We start from the raw sequence: 20,239 nt of genomic DNA, 5'->3' as shown, positions 1-20,239 counted from the left end.
ATTTATTGAAAAAGGTTATTTTACATATGATATCATATTTGATAATTTATGCTTCTCAGTAGAGGACATCATGACTGAGTTATTAAGAAAAAGCTGAATAATGAAGAAATGATAAGACACTATAGTGCAAAAACAATGTTTTTTTCATTAACCAATCTATTTTTAGTACTTTTATTTATATATATATATATATATATATGTATATATGTATGTATGCATACACACACACACACACACACACTATAAACTTGTATTATTCTTATATTCTTATATTTTTATGTGTGAATGAAGTGTCTAAATACTTTTTGAGGCTATTGTATGTTGAACATAAACATGTTTAGTATTGCTTGCCTCATTAGTGTGATTCATAATGAGGAACCTGGGAAGCAAATAAAGCTCTCTTCTTTGGGCTCTGTAATGTAGCAGTATTGTTATTCACACCGCAGGACTTGAATTATATAACAGTTTTGACTCAGGCACAGCATCCATTAAAGGACATTTTCCTGGAGTGTTGTTTTTTTGCTGAGAGCAGATGGTCTAGATGGGTCTGCAGCTTCCAGTGATTCCAGCTAAGTAAACGTCTTCAGGGACGTCCTGCACCCACAGCGGCCTAACACATGCCTATCTCTCTTTCCCCCCGCAGGGAGACAGCATTACTCTTATCAAACAAGTGAATGGAAATTGGGTTGAAGGTAAACTTGGAGACAAAGTTGGGATTTTTCCTTTGCAGCTCACAGAGGTAAGACAACAGGCTTTTATTCTCGATTTCAAAACATGTTGAATCTCCCAAAGAAATCATGTATGTTCAGATCATATTTAACCCCAATAATAATAAAATAATTAAACAAGAAATAATATTTTGCATAAATAGTTACATTTTCACTGCAATGCAAAACTACTGGACAATGTTTTTTTTCCAATTACTATTTTAAAATGAGCATCCATTTTACAACAATAATGCATACTTTAAATTGTACATTCAAACCTGTTTAACAATTTAAACCAGGGGTGTTTAATCTTTTTCTGTTATATTTCTTTGATAGCACTTTAAGCCTGGCCTATAGTAACTTGCACAAAATATATACAATATTACTGTATTTACATCTTGTTATTATAGTATCACTGATATACTATTTAGTTAATACTGAATATTACATTTGATTTTTTAAAATATTTTCATGCTAATTTTAGTTTTTTTTTGTAATTTTGTTGTATTTTTTGTTATTTTATTAGCTTTTGTCATTTTTAAAATGTTTATACAATTTTTAATAATTTTATTTCAGTTTTAGTTATTATCAAGTGAATTGAAAATGAATATGAGCAATGTTGCCTTGCAAACTAGCTGAGATAAATTAAGTTGTTTTATATTTTATTTCATTTAACATTTATTGTATTTCAAGTAATGAAAATGTTTTTATGGTATTAGTTAACTATAATAACCCTAATTTACATAATTTGTTGCGGTGCTTACATTACATTGAAAACCTCTAAAACAATCATTATTGATATGCATATATTTTAATGTTGGAGGTATAATGAGGCATGTTGCTAAACTTTAGTTTCTTTTTGTAATTTTTTATATTTTTTTTGTAATTTTTTTTTGTTATTGTGTTACCATTAAGAAAAAAACACACATTTATTTAAAAAACAAACAAACAAAAAACAAATTATTTATTTGTTCTCTAAATATCCCAGAAAAGTATAATCTTTGATCAAATGTGCATATGGACTCCTGAACTTTTGCTTTTTAACTTGAGCTTTGGCTGAAGTTAAGTTAATATTGTATTTTTGCTTATTGCATATTTTCGCATTTTCTTATATGAAAATAAAAAATTCAGATCAAACAGTAACTGGCAGACCCCTACAGAGCCGTAATGAGAATAGTATTAGACCACTGAGAATGGAGGATAATTTGCTTATGATTATAATATCACAGCAAAAATGTAATGATCCTAAAAATAGGCTTGTGGAAAATATCATTCTTTTGATTTTGGAATAAAATATAACCCATATATATATATTTTTTTTTTACTATTTTGCACTTTATAAGCCTTTGTGCCATATAGAATATACAATAATTGAAAAAATAATTATTATACAATAATTTAAAATCACTCATAAATTACAGTGTGACGTGAAATCTTCGTCATTACTCGTCAGTCTTTTCAGTGTCCCCTAATCGCTTCTCTGTTTAATGTCACGATTAAATTCAGAATAATAGGCCCTCATCTCTCAGCGCTGGCAGTGGTGGCAGCTACTTATCACTGTGTGATGATGGAGTTAGTGAGCATGCTATCTGTGACTGACATGTGTGCTTTTCCTCCGCTGCTGCTCCAGTGAACTTCATGTGCCACCGGATAATTAAGGAATGCTTTTCATTATCAGTGCACTGGATTATATCTGAGGTTATTCAGATTAAACAGCCAGCCTCGCTCTCAACGCCGCTCGGGCATCTGAGCAGCCAGGCGTGAAGGCACAGTAATGCTTTCTTTTACTTCGGTGGCAGAGCAGCACATCATGGGAACCTCACTCCTCCTGCCCACATGTGCTGCACCAGTCCATCTTAACGCCGTGCTCCTCAGATCAGCAGCTCCAGCTGCCACTTACATAGGAAGTTTAGGGCGACTAACAGCACTTTTCTTTCTGACAAACTCAGACGCAGCAGGTAGAGCGGCTTATGCAACCCAGCATGCCTTTATTGTGCATCTCTGCTTCTTTTTAAACCGCTTTGTGTTTCCCGCTGCAGCCAAATCCGGCGGCGTACGAGCTTCTGGAGAAACGCAAAAGGAGGGACTCTGTGGAATCGCACCCACGGAGCGGAGGCAGGGTCAACACCGATGCTTGGGTCCCCAGGCGGATCGCTGGAGCGTCTCACAAGTCGGCCTGGCCTCCAAATGTCAGTCTCCTGAACAGCCAGAACTATCCTCACATCAGCTCCAGCGCTCAACTCGCCACATTTAACAAGCCACGTCTGAGGAGCTCTTGCAGAAGCTTGCCTAAGGTGAGCATGCAGCCCCTGTGTAAGTTTGTGTGGGGATGATGATTGGCTGTTTATTTGCTGTGCAGACATGCGATTAGTTAGCCATGCATGCTACACTAAATGATAAGAATGAGTTTAACATCCTATTGGGATATAGGAGAGAGGTGGTGAGTCAGAGATGTTTTTGTTGTCTGTGGTTCTTGTATAGACAAGGAACGATTTTTATAATATCTTCAGTCTCAGATTGTGTCATGATAAGAATGAGTTTAACATCCTATTGGGATATAGGAGAGAGGTGGTGAGTCAGAGATGTGTTTGTTTTTGTTGTCTGTGGTTCTTGTATAGACAAGGAACGATTTTTATAATATCTTCAGTCTCAGATTGTGTTACACATTTGATTTGTTTTTGTGTACACAATATATGTGTGTGTGTGTGTGTGCTGTGTATATTTATTATGTATATATAAATACACACACATGCATGTATATATTTAAAAAACATGTTATGTTTATATATTAAATATATTTATATATATATAATATAAATTATCTGAATATAATGTAAATATTTTCTAAATATATACTGTATGTGTGTGTCTTTTATATATACAGTACATAATAAATGTACACAGTACACACACATATTATAAAAACAAAAACTTTTATTCTGGATGCGATTAATTGTGATTAATCGTTGCCCTGAACTAGAAACAATGCATTGAAATCACCTAAAACGAGCAGATACTTCTTGCATTTTCCTGACTTTCCCCTCAAAAACGGGTGCAAGTATTTCTGTCCTCTGTCGGTATGAGATGTTTTCCTGTGTGAGAGGAAGCCAGCGTGTTTGAGAGCTAAAAATGCCCCATTCTCTGTTGCTGCTTTACAAGCTCATGACTCATATAGGGTTACATAACACTCTCCTCTTATCTGGTTGAAGGCTGGGTGACTCTCTCTCTCCTCCTGCCATCAGCTGTGCCATTAATAGAAGGCGAGGAGAACATCACATCACGGAGAGACGAGTCACTCGTATTACGACCTGCCCGGGGCCAGTTAACACTGGATTTTGTGCATTATTTGTGTTTTCTTCAGATTGTGCAACACTCTGAAGTCACAGGAAACATGCCCACTGTTTCTGACTCAGCAGCATCTTTCTGATGCGAAAGAAAATATTTAAAGCAATAGTTCACCAAAAAATAAAAATTACGTCATTGTTTACTCATCGCCGGTGCAAACCCATCATGAACATAATGGAACGCAAAAGAAGATATTGCAGAATCTGCTGGCTGCTCCATGCAATTAAAGTGAATTGAGTCTGGTGCTGTAGAGGTGCTGGATATTGACAAAACACAATATCTCAATATTTATTTGACAGATTTCTTTTGATAACTATAAGTAAACAATATTTTTCTGTGTTTTAATACTGGTACCTTGGCTGGTTTAGGCCTGTCATGGATAAATAAATATGACACTAAAACCGCCAGTAGGTCTTAAAGAGTGATTCGTTGAATCATTCATTCAAACAATTAGTTCAAAAGTGCTTCATTTAGAAACTAAGCAAGTGACTGATTTTTCAAATGGATCATTGACTCAAATGATTTGTTCAAAAACAGATTTATTTGGTAAGGAATCACTGCAGTGTTGCTCTGAGATGCACAAATGATCCAGCTTTGATTGCAACTATTTTTTGGCGAAACTGAAAAAAAAAACAGACAATATTGTGTCTGAAATGTAACTCACTTAATATTAACTTCTTGTTTGTTGAACTGTTGGATTAAATTAATACCACATTTGCGATCATGCTCAGGTTCTAATATTTAGGAAAACGGCTGTTGCTTGTGTGATGTTACTTAGCTATATAAATATAAAAAAATAAAAACCCATACAGGGGTATTTGTTGCTTTCATAAATTGAATTATAGGGTAATTTTAACTGCATTCTAAATAGTCTTCATCACGCAGCCAATGCTTTTGGACTCTCAAGACTGGTTTCTGTTTGTTTTTTTGCAAAACGAGTGACATATTCCATAATGTCAGCTCGCATATCATTCAAACAACAATTATGATATTATCACAGACGGTAAATGTCGCACACCCCTCGCTGTACCATAAAAATAGTCGCAGGCACAAAAGGTCCATTGTCTATTTTTCAGTCCCTTTTCAAACAAAGTGGCTTTATGTTGGTCAATGTGGCAGAGTCATGTGAACAGTTTGAACTCAAAATTTGTGTGGGGAAATCTTCAATGTGAACTGAATTTCGCCCACAAAAATTAGGCAAACAACGGTAAGTGTGACCTACAGTATATGCAGATTATTACAAATGTTCGGAGGTAATATAATATGCTGTGAGGAGCAGACTGAAACTTCAAGTCATTATTATTTGCTAAAACTCTTCCCTTACTTTGTAGACCTCTAATCGCATTTGTGCTGAATGAAATGCTGTGTCAGGTTTTACTGAATGATTGCGGTCTGTTTTTAGCGTTCATGTAATAGCTGACCAGTGTCCCACTTTGCAGGGCAGACTATGAATCTGAAGTTGCAAATAAAAAGCCAAGTAAAACGGTGAAGTAAATCTGACCTGTGAAGTCAGGCCCTCCCGTAGTTGGTCATAAGAGAGCAATATTCTTGTCAAATCAATCAATGAACAGTCTAATTTAGAACCAGATTACTTTGAATAGGCACAATTTACAGTTTAATTAAAAGGTAGAAATTGAATGGCTCCAAAATAGTTAGAACTGACAGACCCACTTTATATTATACACCTTGTAAGTGTCATCGAATAAGTGTTCTACAATACAACATACCATGGGTGGTTCTAGGGTGAGCAATATCTGTGGCTTATATATATATATATATATATGGTGGATCGGGAATTCGAAGCGGGTTTGTAAATCTTTTGAATCAGATCGGAACTTCTGAGCACGAACCATTTGATTTAATTCAAACATCAAACCATTAAGGCAGTACACTGAGACAGAAGATACAGTGGTAATATCTGTGCCTAAGAATATCCTAAAAATTTCTTTTTTGACACAAGTATATAGTAGCTGTAGTAGTCTACACTGTAAAAAAAGTTGTAAATAATGTTTTTGAAGTTTTACCAAAAAATAAAAAAATAACTTTCTACTCAAATTTTATGTTTATTTCAAAGTGCCATTTTTATTGCAATTATTAATGAAATTTACTAGCAATTTCTGAGTGAAAATAGTTTCAAAAGTAAATCCTACACTAGAATTTCAGTGCGATATGTGACCCTGGACCACAAAACAAGTCATAAGTAATATCCTAATGATTTTACCCATACAATGTATTTTTGGCTATTGCTACAAATATACCCCAGCGACTTAAGACTGCTTTTGTGCTCCAGGGTCACATATAATGTTGGGACCAAACTGACTTTCTTAAAATACATGCTCTATTGTACTTATCTGGTACTTTTAAGATATAATTGGATCGCAGCACTACTTATGTTCCCGCCTCGCTAAGATGAATCACCTATGCTGTATTTCTCATTTGTATGTCGCATTGAATAAAATGTGTTAACGTATAACTCCAGGCCTTCTGTGTCTTCTGTGGCAGTGCTGATGTAACTAAGCTGTAATCACTTGCTCTCTTTGAGATAATTATGGGACATACTGTAGGTAAGAGAGGCGTGAAAATTGTCAAAGTAACAGAATTCACAGATCGGTCTCTTGTTTCATCATGCTTTTGTAATGAACTAATATTAGACTGGATCTCAGTTTAAGAGGAAGACTCATGACTCCGCTGCCCAGACGGACTCTTCCATGAGCCCATGGCCTTAGTATTAGTCGTTTGTTGTCAGTGCTTTGGAAAAGTCTCAGTCTGAGGCTGTTTTCTGTCTGAGTCAGCTTTGCAACTCATGTCAGAGATGTTTCATTTGCTCTTATGCAAGAGAACTACAAAAATGAGTCCTGAATTAACCTTAAAACTTTTTACAATAACCTTAATATATCAATCCATTAGCAGTCAGCCAAGATTCAATTATTCAGTGAGCGAAAGTTCCTGATTGTCTTTTTATTTTGCTTTGTTTGGTTTTAAAGTCTTGTTTATAGTTTTTGCTTTCTTTTTTAGCTGTTTTCTGTTGTTTTTATCCTTGTTTGTTTATTTAGTTTGTTGCTTGTTGTTGTTTTTTTTTAGTCTTGTATTTTTGTTTAATTTTGTTTTTGTCTTATCTTGTTTTGGTTTGTTTTTGTGTTGTTTTTAGTCTTTTTGTTTTTGTTCATTTTAATTTTGTTATTGTTTTGCTTTGTTTTTGTCTTGTCTTTAGTCTTCTTTGTTTCAGCTTGTTTTAACTTTTGCTTTGATTTTGCATTTTGTTTTTAGTCTTGTCATTTTGTTTAGCTTTGTTTTTGTGCTATTTTGTTAAGTTTATTTTGTTGTTGCTCATCTTGTTTTTTGTTTTGTTGTTTTTATTCTTGTCTTTTGTATATCTTGTTTTTGCATGTTTTTTTGTGTTTTTAGTTAGTTTAGTTTTTTTATTTCGTTTTTTCTTTTCTTGTTTTGCTTTGGTTTTTGCCTTTTGATTATTCTTTTCTTTTTGTTTTGTTTTTGTCTTGTTTTTTGCCTTGTTTTTTCATCTTGTCTTACTTTTGTCTTTTTGTTACATTTACATTTACATTTAGTAATTTTGCAGACGCTTTTATCCAAAGCGACTTACAATTGGGGAATACATAAAGCGATTCTTCTTAAAGAGACAAACAGACACAGGAAGTGCTCGGAATACCAAGTTTCAGGCATTTGTTCAAATAAGTACAAGCTAGACAGGGAAGGAATAAATAAGTACAAGCTAGACAGGGAAGGAATAAATAAAGAGAAAGAGAAAGTTTTTTTTTTTTTTTTAGGATTTGTTTTGTTTTTGTTAATTGGTTATCGTGAAGTTATTAAAAACTTTACTACTTACCATTTAACACATGCAAACTATATATTATCAGAATGCTACATAAGCATGAATGCTTGGAGTTCAACAAATGTTGTGCTACACTTGTACTGAAGAGATTACATTGCTGTCAGTGTCTGCGCAAGATAGGAAAATTACCAGTTACTTTCTGACTATTACAGAGAGACAGAACAATGAACGGTGAAAGTCCGCCGACCATCCCCATGGCACTGATTAACCCTCCGGCGTCCCCGCTGCCGTCAGAGAGCAAGATGTCTGCCACCCAGCAGCTCTCCATCAGTGTGTAAGTGTTTCTGAGATCATATGCATTTTGACGTTTATCTGAAAGATTTTCTTGCATTAAAGCAAAAAAGAAAGTTTCATTTTGTGTATCATAAATATGTTTCGGAAGAAACTTGGATTTTTTTTTCTCACACATCAAAGTGTGGGTTTAAATGAGTGAGAGTATTTTAATTTTTGACCTATTTCTTTAACTTGATTATATGTTCAGGTGTGCTGCGCTGTATTCCTACACACCTCATCGCTCTGAAGAGCTGGAACTGAGGAAAGGTGAAATGGTGGGGGTTTATGGGAAATTCAAAGAGGGCTGGCTGCGTGGACTGTCTCTCAGAACAGGCAAAGTAGGGATCCTGCCAGCCAACTATGTTACACCTGTGCTAAGGTGAGCAGAAGAGCAGTTCATAGTACAGATGGGCGACATATGTGACCCTGGACCACAAAAACAGTCATAAGGGTCAATTTTTTTAAAATTGAGATTTATACATCATCACAAAGCTGAATAAATAAGCTTTCCATTGATGTGTGGTTTGTTAGGATAGGATAATATTTGGCCGAGATAAAACTATTTGAAAATCTGTAATCTGAGGGTGCAAAATAATCTAAATATTGAGAAAATCGCCTTTAAAGTATGGAACATGATCTTTACTTAATATCCTAATGATTTTTGGCATAAAACAAAAATCGATAATTTTGACCCACACAATGTATTTTTGGCTATTGCTACAAATATACCCCAGCGACTTAAGACTGGTTTTGTGCTCCAGGGTCACATATGGTAACAACAACAACTCTGCAAACATACCACTACTTTCCTTCTCCTCTTCGTCTCCTTACTAGGGGTGTGCGATATTGGCAAAAAAAATTATATCTTGATATTTATTGGGATTTTTTCGATAACCATATTTAAACAATATATTACTTAGTGTGTTTTTGCGCTGGTACTTTGGCTGGTTTAGGCCCATTACGGATAAATAAATATGACACTAAAACTGCCACTAGGTGGCAGCAAATCCCTGTCTTAATGAGTGATTCATTGAATCATTCATTCAAACGATTCGTTCAAAATGGCTGATTCATTTAGAAATGAAGCAAGTGACTGTCTTTACGAATGGATCATTGAATCATTGACTCAAGTGATTCATTTAAAAACAGATTCGTTCAGGAACAAAACGCCGCAGTTGCTCTGAGACGCACAAATGTTCTTCTCTGGTTTGTTTGAAATGGTTTTCATTGCTGAAACAAAGAGAATGTTGTGTCTTAAATGTAACTCACTCAATATTAACCTCTTGTTTGTTGAACTGCTCATGCGCTGATATTTAGGAAAACAGCTGTTGTCTGTGTGATATTACCTGTGTGATATAAATATAAAAACTAAAACACAAACAGGGATATTTTTTGTTTCATAACTTGGATTTTATGGTCATTCTAAGTGCATTCTAATAGGCTTCATCACACAGTCAATGCTTTTGGACTCTCAAGACGTGTTTTTGTTTGTTTTTGTGTGTGTGACATTCTCGATTATGTCTGCTCACATATCGTTAAAACAACAATTACTATATTATCACAGACAATAAATATCGCACACCCCTACAGTCCTTACATTATTTAATATCTTAAACGCACTGTTAAAAATATTCATATAGGCTCTTCAGGTCAGTTTATTGGTGCATAGGTACTTTAAAGTCACAGTACATGTCAGAAATGCAACGTTTTTATAGACCCTTTTAGAACCGTTTTAGTTTTACAAGCACAAACTTATTATCTTGATAATCAAGGTTACAGTAATATACTGACTTTCCCACAGAACATCTGCAAGGTTTCTTGAACAAACCAAGCCTGCCGTTCCTAATACAAGCACAGTATCAACAAAACGCCACACCCAGCACAAGCCGCAGGCTGTTGTCCTGGCCCTAGACCGAGTAAACGCCGACACCCCTTCAGCTACAATGGATGTAATGTCATCTGCCAGTCCCGGGCGAGCACCGCAGCTGGGTGGAAAGCAGGGATGGAGCACAGTGAGCCGCGCCCTCCACGCCACACACAGGGGTGAGAGCCAACGAGCCCCGACACGCCGGGACAAATTGAATCAACTTTTAGCTGTTACACTTGCAACTGTTCTATTTGGAAAAACTAGTCAAAATTGTGTTTTATTTATACATTTTGTCATTTTACGCCAATATACATTTGATATGTTTTAAAAAATATATCTATTCTGCTCACCAACACTTTTCAAAAATAAAGGTTCTTTATTCGCATCAGTGGTTCTGTGAAGAACCTTGAACATCCGTGGAACCTTCCAAATGCAGAAAAGGTTCTTTACAGTCGAAAAAGGTTCTTTAGATATTTAAAACATTCTTCAAAATGGTTCTTTTAGGAACTGTTCACTGAAAGGTTCTTTTGGGGAACCAAAAATGGTTCGTCTATGGCATCACTGCAAAAACACCCTTTTAGAACCTTTATTTTTAAGAGTAAAGGCTGCATTTACTTCATCAAAAATGCTATATTGTCAAATATTTTTACAATTTAGAAAAACTGTTTTCTATTTGAATATAGTTTAAAATGGAATTTATTCCAGTGATGCAAAACTGCATTTTCACCATTCCAGTCTTCAGTGTCACATGATCCTTCATTAATCATTCTAATATGCTGATTTGCATATTAGAATGATTTCTGAAGGATCATGTGACACTGAAGACTGCAGTAATCGTGCTGAAAATTCAGCTTTGCATCACAGGAATAGACATTTACATTTTAAACTTTAGAAAATGGTTAGTTTAATAATAGACTTTTCAATATTACTGTTTTACTGTATTTTTAATTATTTCAAATAAATGCAGCCTTGGTGAGCACTTCTTTTAAAAACATTAACAAAAAACTTATTCCAAACTTAGTGGATCTGTATGGGCACATTTTAGATCAGTATCAAAACAATTAATGAATACATAAATTCAGTTAATTTTGATTGAACAATTATACATGGTAATTTTCTCTCTTCATATATTTTTAGATTTTTCGTTGACTTCTGCAGCAGGTGTGTTATTCAGTCTGATACATTTCTGCTCTGCCTTTTGTTTAGGCTTGCCTCATCACGGAAACTACAATTCAAATTCCATCGTAAGCCTTCAGCCTCCACCTCAGGATTTGGGGCAGATCTATATTTTCGGTCGTTCACCTGTGCTTCCCAAAAAGAGAAACGGTTTGTTCTCGAACCCCATCAAGGCGCAGCATTGGGCATATGAAACCACAGCTCCCTCTGCTGGTGGATATCAAACGGTCAGCAGGGACCCGGTCCAGAAAGAGGCCACCACAGCGCCTCAGTCCATTCTGGTCAAACCAGACGCTCATAAGCACAATACAGAGAAGGTAAAACAGCTCCTGCAAACAATTTAGGACTAGGAGTTGTGATGTTCTAGGATTGTATGAGATTTTTCATTCTTAAATACTCTAAAATGTTCAAACGAATTACATCGGCATTTTGTTTTGTTCTTTTAGCCAGTAAAGTCAGTGCGGTTCCTGACTCACGATGCTCCTCAGACATCAAAAATGGCGTGCACCTCACCTGCAGGACAAATCTCTAGTTCCCAGCCTGGTCTTTCGGCTCTAGACCACTGGAACCCTTCAGCCATCTTGGGTCGGGATGGAAGTACATTAGTTTTTAAAGACACAAAAACACCCGCACCCAGAAAGAGCACAGGCCCTGCTTCTATGGACTGCCTCTCGCTAAATATGAAGCCAGTACTGATCAACAACCAGCCCGGCTCTAACAGGTGGGTTTTCTTGAAAAGGAGTCATTGCGTTATCTGATCTAATGGCTCTTGTGTTGCAAACGAGCTAGTAATGAGTGGCAGATTTTTTTCTTACATCGGGAAAATTGTCAGTAAGCCGATATGGTATTTTTTCGAGATTTATTGAGATAATTCACCGAAACTGTTTTAACAGAAAAACATTTCCTGTCAGAACGAGAAGAAGCATTGAGATATCCTGTATAGCACATCCTGGTATTTTGCGTTTGGTGCATTCTGACCGGCTAATGTTGTTTTCTTCAGATTTAGGGTAATGAAAGGTTACAACGCTAAAGCAGAGCTCACGCTGACGGAAGGAGAAATAGTCGTCGTTCAGAGGCCTCGAGCGGACGGAAGGATTCTCGTGACCCAGGAGATCAGCGGAAAAACGGGCCTTTTCCACAGCAGCGTCCTGGAAATCCTAGACAAAGTGCTTTGAGTGCCACAGTTTCTTCTGCACACGTTCTTCGTCCAGCGCTGTGTTTATAGTCACACCGTTTTAGCCTGTTGTGTCACAAACCTAAATTAAAAGCAATATCCTGTGTACTTAGACAAATCACGTCTTGTTTCATGCACACCCACTTGGCACAAAAACTAGGCTTTTCTTCATCATTAGTCAGTTCTGACAGATAAGCGTGCCTTTTTGTATGTTGATTCACTGTTTGCACTTTTAGATGTGGTGAGAGGTGGGGAAGTTTGTTAATTCTAGGAAACTAATGAGTATCTTTGACTGTTGGAGAAAGGGAGGCCTAATGATGACTTGCTCAAGCTTGTCTGTTTCACGCACAAAATCCTGTCGTCTCAATACAGTAATGGTGGATTAGTTTTGTTGTATAAAACATCATAGCGTCTATATCCTGACGATGGAATTCTTCAGCGTTCCTGTTCTCAGTCCCTTTTTTGGGGGGGAAATTGGTAAACTAATAATAATAATAAACATAAAGAGTTCAGAATTTTCTACCGATTGGGCTTTTTTTGTGTGCTTTGCATTGAATTGGATTTAGGACTGATGTTATTGTTTACATTAAAAACATTTTCTCCTTTTGCACATAAACTGAGTAATATACAACAGCAGCCACTTCACATTAATTGTTTGTCATATCAGAGAATACAGACTGAAGCAGGATAAAAAAAATAATAATAATAATTCAGTAACAATGGGATTAACACTGGTAATAATAAACATTTCAGATTGAGAAAAGGATAAGAATATGAAATTATTTTTGAGGCAAAATATATTGGCTATTAACTGATTACATGTAATCTGGATTATGTAATCAGATTAAAAAAATTAAGTATTTCTAATTAGATTAAATTACATTTTAAAATACTCGTAATCAAACTACAGTTACTTTTTTTATTGATTACATATTATTCACCCAAGTCTTTGTCTTTGGAAGGCTTGTCTTTCAAACACATTGAAAATGAACAAATTCACGTTATTTCTTATTTACATGCAGGTAAAAAAAACAAAAAAAAACTTTTTAGTAGGTATTTTATTTTGATTGTCATTTTAAAATTATTTTAATTTGACATTTTTATGATTTAGCTCTTAATTCAACTCACAAACCCCTGCATTTCGTTCATGAACCCCGAAACCTTGACGCAACTTCAACGAATGGAATAAATTTTCATGATCTTTGTATTTTTTTTATTTTAATATGGCACAAGATTATCCTATTTAAATCAATGTGATAAACGAGTTAGGTCAAAAGTAGTCAGATTATTTTAGGCTACCTAAAAATGGGTGTAACGGATTACGTTACAACTACAATTTTTATCATGTCATTTGGAATCAGTAACTACAATTTGTAAGTAATCTACCCAGCACTGTCTGGCTGTTAAACATTGATATCCATAAATATGTATAGACCCATCACCGCGCATGCGTAGTAAACGCTAATTTGGGATGGGCGCTTGAGCTGGAAAAATACATCATCCACCGAATGAGCTCATCGATGGTCATTTCAGACGAAAACTCCTTTATTTAGATTTTAACGAAGAGCCATATATCCGATTCTAAAAATGCCGGTAAGATTATAATCTCTTATCTTCATCTATCGCAGTGTAATGTGTGTGTTGTTATGCCCCACCTTCCCGTCATTCCTTTGCTTTGCAACCGGAATCTCCTGCAGATATTCACAGACTGTTATTTGACAGCGTTTACCCTTATTGTTCAATTCTATGATGCATTTAATTATTATGCGATGCTTAGTTTTGTCCTTTCTGTGACCAGAGCTGTTTTGTGCACATCAAGTTAACGTTAGCTGCCTGCTACTTATTAGCTTCATAGCAAACTCAGGGGGGGTTAACGATATTATGATCTCTCAACGAGTCAGATTTATTGAAATTAATGAGAAATTATGTTAAAACCGCTTACAACAGATAAATAACTATGTTCTGCGTGTAAAAAATGAATCTGCTTTTTTGTTGTTTGTTAATTTAGCTGTTAGCTTGACACGGGCCGAGCGGTCATATCCGCTGCTTAGCAACAGCGTTGAGTTACATCAACCCCACCTATCAAATACATTCAACATCCAGTGACCTTTACAGTAAAAGATCTTCTTTATGCACCAAGAGCTTGTAACACTCCAAAGAGAAAGGAAAAAATGAAATCGCATCATATGACCCCTTTAATGTTTTGTCTCGTCGCTCCGGCCGGGAGACGTCATCACAGTATGGTAAGAAGCGTAACATTTCCATCACACGCTTGAGGTATCCGGCCAATCACAACGCACTGGATAGCTGGCCAATCAGAGCACACCTCGCTTTTCAGACCGATGAGCTTTGTAAAAATAGACGCGTTTCAGAAAGGCGGGGCATAGAGGAGAAGCAATAATGTACAGTATGTGGAAAATAATGTTTTTTTAATCTTAAACCGCATAAACACATTTCATTACACCAAATACACAAAATAATGTTCTTTTTAGCAGCATCATATGACCCCTTTAAGAAAATCTTAGTTCACGCATAAAAAAGCCATAATTTGGTGTTTGTTTATCTATGAGTGTTCTGTGACTTCTGGAACATAAACTCGCTATAAAACGCTTAACAGTTTCACCAGTGTATTTAATTTGTCTGTTAACGATGTCCAGCAGTGGACATACATGCACAGCAGAAGATATCTGTCTTTTGTTTTTCTATTCGGTCATGAAATTTTTTTATTTACGCCACATTTTAAGTCATCCTTCATCATGAGTTGGAAAAATAGTTGTAAACATTTCTGGAATATCTCAAATAATATTTAGACATTTGTTGTTTACATAATTTAACAAAGCTTAATTGGAATTTGCAATAATCATACAGCATTAAATATTCTGCTCTTTTGCAAACTCTTAACCAGTGTTGGTAATGTTGCTTTGGAAATGTAATTGGTTACAGATTACAAGTTACCCTATCTAAAATGTAATAAGTAGTGTAACTATTTCAATTACTTTATTAAAGTAATGTAACTGATTACATTTGATTACTTTTCTAAATTTCAGTTGGTTACATTTCAATTGTTAATCGTTTTCAAACATGTAAACCAGGCAGGGTTAACCTTACAGTAGTATTCAACACTGATTATTATTACTGTCACTTTCGAAATCCTTCATCACTTGAATGAAGATTATAATAGTTTAATTTTAAAACACAGGCACCACAAAATCAGACTTACTTTGAGATCATTCTGAGGTTAAATACAGATTTAAAACATTACAAGAAATATGATACTGTTTTTGAAATCAAATCTTTGCATAGTTATGACAGGAAACACTTGCATCCTACAATGGCTTGAAAAAAAAAAACAGTTAATCTTAAAAATAAAGCATATACATAAACCCAAATAGGAAATAAAACAGTTATCGAATAAGCATGTGTCCTATTCTGTGTCCTAAACTCCTGAAACATTGCTGTCTCATATTTTAGAGCAGTCAATGCAATTTATGAAAGAAATCAATTAAATTTGTATGTGGATGTGTGTGAAAAATTCAGATGTAACCACCTTTGTAATAGTTAACATTTTCATAAGTAACTAATTTAATTACACATTTTTTCTCAGTAATGGTAACTGATTACAATTACATTTATTTTGTAATTAAATTACGTAATTTAGTTGCATGTAACTAGTTACTTCTCAACACTGCCCTTTACATGACATTGTGTTTGTAAACATATTTAAGGACAATTGATAGCAGTTATAATTTGTGTAAAATTTTTTTATTTTACTCATAGTTTAGATTTTACAAAATCAATTTTCACTACAAAATTGTGTATTTTTATGATGCATTTTCATATTTTCATGATGGATTTTCACTTTTTTAATGGCCGGCTTCCATTGTGCTGACAAACAGATGGTCCTGCATTAACTTATTTAAATTCATAGTTTAGATTTTAAACAGATGGTTGTGCACTAACATTTTTTAAACCGGTTTCTATTTGTCCAGAGTAATAAGCTGGATAAACCAGAGAAGGTGGAGGCGAGTGATAACGTGAAGGTGGTGGTGAGATGTCGACCCCTCAACGAGAAGGAGAAGATGATGGGACACAAGCAGTCCGTCGCTGTGGACGAGATCCGGGGAACGATTACTGTGAACAAACTTGATATGACCAGTGAGCCGCCAAAGACGTTCACCTTCGACACAGTGTTCAGTCCAGACAGCAAACAGCTGGATGTGTACAATTTAACCGCTCGACCGATTATTGACTCAGTATTAGAGGGTTACAATGGTAAGTCAAAGACAATAGAAATATTAATTGCATATATTTTCACCTTTTATCTATTTGTTTGTTTTGCAAGTTTGAAATGTTGAAGATTAACGTTTTTTTTCAGGAACCATATTTGCGTACGGCCAGACAGGCACGGGGAAGACGTTCACAATGGAGGGTGTCAGAGCAGTGCCTGAACTCAGAGGAATCATCCCAAATTCATTCGCTCATGTATTTGGTCATATTGCAAAAGCAGAAGGAGACACCAGGTGAGAATGGGGATTGTTTTTGAGTGCTGTGCTGTTCATAGGTCTTTGTGTTCATGCATGATTAATCATGAAGATACTTATCATTTGTCGTGCTTTTTCATTATACGTCTTTTCAACGTTATCAGAGACGAGCAGAGTGTTAAGATAAACTCTGGCAACATGTGTTATCTGACAGGTTTCTGGTAAGAGTTTCTTATTTGGAAATATACAATGAGGAGGTGAGAGACCTGTTGGGAAAGGACCAGATGCAGAGGCTGGAGGTGAGAAACCAGTATATTTCAACATATTCCCCATCACTGCACTTATTAGGTGTGTCGTTAAGCGGACACTCCAGTATAGGTCATGAAGCGTTTGACTAATGCATGCGTGCGTCCGCATGGTATCTGCACCCACAGAATTCTACAGAAAACGGGTTTTAAACGCATCAAACAGAATTTGATTATTCAAAGAATTCTTTGTGGGATTGTTTATTAAATATTTTTCTTTACTTGATATTAGAGGTCGACCGATAGTGGATTTTGCCGATACCGATAGCTAGGTTGGACCACACTGGCCGATACCGATTAATTAACCGATTGTTTTAAAATTGATACTGAATCAGCGTGCAGTATCACGTGTCTAAACAAATAGCACGTGCTGTCAGTGATTTCAACCACTAGAGGCCGCTCTTGCACTGTATAATGACAGCAGACCCTTCTCAGCCGCTCCAGCAATGGACGCAACCTGGGAAAACTATCGGCATGGATTTTTGACGATAACCGATAGTTCCAGCTATCAACTATCGGTGCCGATTAATCGGCAAAACCGATACATCAGTCGACCTCTACTTGATATCATTTGATAATGCTTTCAGCTACAAATTGGAATGTCACATTTCACAGATCACATTTTAACATTTAGCATATTCAATACAGTCTAGTTCGGATTTTAGTGCAGATTTTTGTTTTGATGAACACGGACTTATATAGCTAAACAACAACATACACTTCCATTCAAAAGTTTGGAGTCAGTAAGATTGTCTTTCTTTTCTAATGTTTTTTTTTTTAAAAGATGATGTTTACCAAGGCTGCTTTTATTTGAATAAAAATAGTTTTTTAAAATTCCAATTTAAAAAGAAAACATCTTTCTATTTTTATGTTTTGAAATGTATTTTATTTCTGTGTCATTCCTCCAGTCTTCAGCGTCACATGATCCTTCAGAAATCATTCTAATATGCTGATTTGCTGCTCAAGAAACATGCTGAAAACACTTGTGCTGCTTAATATTTTTGTGGAAACATTTTTTTTCAAGGTTCTTTGATGAATAGAAAAAAAACAGCATTTATTTAAAACATAAATCTTTTGTAACATTATAAATGACACTGTAGTGTCACTGCTGATTGGTTTAATCTGTCCTTCTTGAATAAAAGTATTAATTTCTTTTAAAAAAAAAGAAAAGAAAAAGAAATCTTACCAACCCCAATCTTTTGAATGTGTAACCTTTTAAGACCTCATTTGTAACCCTGGACCACAAAGACACATATAAGGGTCAATTTTTTAAATAAGCTTTCCATTGATGGTTTCCATATGGTTTGTTAGGATAGGACAATATTTGGCAGAGATGCAACTATTTGAAAATCTGGATTCTGAGGGTGCAAAAAAAATCGAAATACTGTGAGAATCGCTTTTAAAGTTGTCCAAATGAAGTTCTTAGCAATGCATATTACTAATCAAAAATTAAGTTTTGATATATTTACAGTAGGAAATTTACAAAATATCTTCATGGAACATGATCTTTACTTAATATCCTAATGATTTTTGGCATAAAAGAAAAATCGATAATTTTGACCCACACAATTTTTTTTGGCTATTGCTACAAATATACCCCAGCGACTTAAGACTGCTTTTGTGCTCCAGGGTCACATTTTAGTTTCATTGTTATTGAGGAAGTCTGACTTAGCTAGAGCTTGAATATTTGAAATAAGGCAATGCCTTTTGTTGTGCAACTTAATGAATTTCTGCAAATGATGAATACTAAACTCAAAATACAGGTCAAGGAGAGACCTGACGTAGGAGTTTACATCAAGGATCTTTCTGGATACGTGGTAAACAATGCTGACGATATGGACCGGATTATGACCCTTGGACACAAAAACCGTGAGTCTATTTGAATTATTTTATTAATTGAAATCTATTAGGGCATGCAGTAAAGTCTTTAAAATGCATCTTGTTTTGTCATGGACATAGATGACTGCTTTATTTCTAATCTAATATTTTAATTAATAATTCTAATATCAATATAGAAATTGTGTTGATCAGAGTAAGAATATTACTTAAGCCGTGGGTTTGGTGCTCTCTAGAGAGGAAGCTCTAAAGATGGCCAGCATTTGTGCTTGTGTTTATTTGTCCTTGCCCAGGTTCTGTGGGTGCGACTAATATGAACGAGCACAGCTCTCGTTCTCATGCTATCTTCACCATAACTATTGAGTGCAGTGAGAAAGGTGTAGATGGAGATCAACATGTGCGCATGGGAAAGCTTCACTTGGTGGATCTTGCGGTAAGCGGCCCACATCATGTGGATGCACTTTACATCGTCTTGGTTTTCTTTCCATTACTGACGGGGATGTTTTGTTGCTCAGGGCTCTGAAAGACAGGGAAAAACGGGAGCCACAGGCCAACGTCTTAAAGAGGCTACAAAAATCAACCTGTCTCTGTCCACCTTGGGAAATGTTATCTCTGCACTTGTGGATGGAAAAAGCACCCATGTGCCCTATAGGAACTCAAAACTCACCCGACTCTTACAGGACTCTCTAGGAGGAAACTCCAAAACCATGATGGTACGATAGTCAGTGTGTAAACTCGTACACGCCTTGGCTTATATAGTATCCCAATTGTTGATTAAATTGCTAGTAAAACTATTTTTTCCACTTGTTTTTATTAAAATTCAGCAGAAATCAGTCAGACACACAGTGCACACAGTAGGATTCTGTTTTATCTCTCTCTTATTTTTGCAGTGTGCAAACATCGGCCCAGCAGATTACAACTACGATGAAACCATCAGTACTCTCCGTTATGCCAACCGTGCCAAAAACATCAAGAATAAGGCCAGGATTAATGAGGACCCCAAGGATGCACTGCTGCGTCAGTTTCAGAAGGAAATTGAAGAGCTCAAGAAAAAACTGGAAGAAGGTACACCGCATCAGTTTTTAGTTGTGTCATGTCTTTGTCAGGGTTGCTCTTCAGGATGTGACTCATTGGCTCTGGTCTGAACCCTGGAGTGCTGCATTGACTACATAGGGATCTTCCCTCTGATGGTCAGTACATAAGACTCAACGCTCACAGTGGATTC

At 35.8% G+C, this 20,239-nt stretch overlaps 2 protein-coding genes across 2 annotated transcripts in view; both read left to right on the top strand.

Annotated features, from left to right (window-relative positions):
• The window catches only part of LOC107741078 (putative E3 ubiquitin-protein ligase SH3RF2), an 18,999-nt gene extending 5,823 nt beyond the window's left edge, over window positions 1-13,176 (top strand). The window contains exons 4-11 of the mRNA XM_016553669.1: window positions 644-739; window positions 2,747-3,001; window positions 8,055-8,176; window positions 8,384-8,554; window positions 9,977-10,218; window positions 11,249-11,535; window positions 11,665-11,939; window positions 12,219-13,176. Coding sequence (XP_016409155.1) covers window positions 644-739; window positions 2,747-3,001; window positions 8,055-8,176; window positions 8,384-8,554; window positions 9,977-10,218; window positions 11,249-11,535; window positions 11,665-11,939; window positions 12,219-12,393 — 1,623 coding nt within the window. The 3' untranslated portion in view covers window positions 12,394-13,176. The remainder of the gene's footprint in view (window positions 1-643; window positions 740-2,746; window positions 3,002-8,054; window positions 8,177-8,383; window positions 8,555-9,976; window positions 10,219-11,248; window positions 11,536-11,664; window positions 11,940-12,218) is intronic.
• Window positions 13,177-13,840: 664 nt separating this feature from the next.
• Window positions 13,841-20,239, top strand: part of LOC107741077 (kinesin-like protein KIF3A) — a 33,032-nt gene continuing 26,633 nt past the window's right edge. The window contains exons 1-8 of the mRNA XM_016553668.1: window positions 13,841-13,985; window positions 16,382-16,664; window positions 16,768-16,912; window positions 17,088-17,172; window positions 18,942-19,047; window positions 19,308-19,447; window positions 19,530-19,727; window positions 19,905-20,079. Of these exons, the coding sequence (XP_016409154.1) occupies window positions 13,980-13,985; window positions 16,382-16,664; window positions 16,768-16,912; window positions 17,088-17,172; window positions 18,942-19,047; window positions 19,308-19,447; window positions 19,530-19,727; window positions 19,905-20,079 (1,138 nt within the window). The 5' untranslated portion in view covers window positions 13,841-13,979. The remainder of the gene's footprint in view (window positions 13,986-16,381; window positions 16,665-16,767; window positions 16,913-17,087; window positions 17,173-18,941; window positions 19,048-19,307; window positions 19,448-19,529; window positions 19,728-19,904; window positions 20,080-20,239) is intronic.

This window comes from Sinocyclocheilus rhinocerous, unplaced genomic scaffold (assembly GCF_001515625.1).
Source record: "Sinocyclocheilus rhinocerous isolate Xijiao unplaced genomic scaffold, SAMN03320098_v1.1 scaffold44, whole genome shotgun sequence".
Taxonomy (NCBI): domain Eukaryota; kingdom Metazoa; phylum Chordata; class Actinopteri; order Cypriniformes; family Cyprinidae; genus Sinocyclocheilus; species Sinocyclocheilus rhinocerous.
Note: the sequence above shows the minus strand (reverse complement) of the source record. Positions and strands in the feature narration are given on the sequence as shown.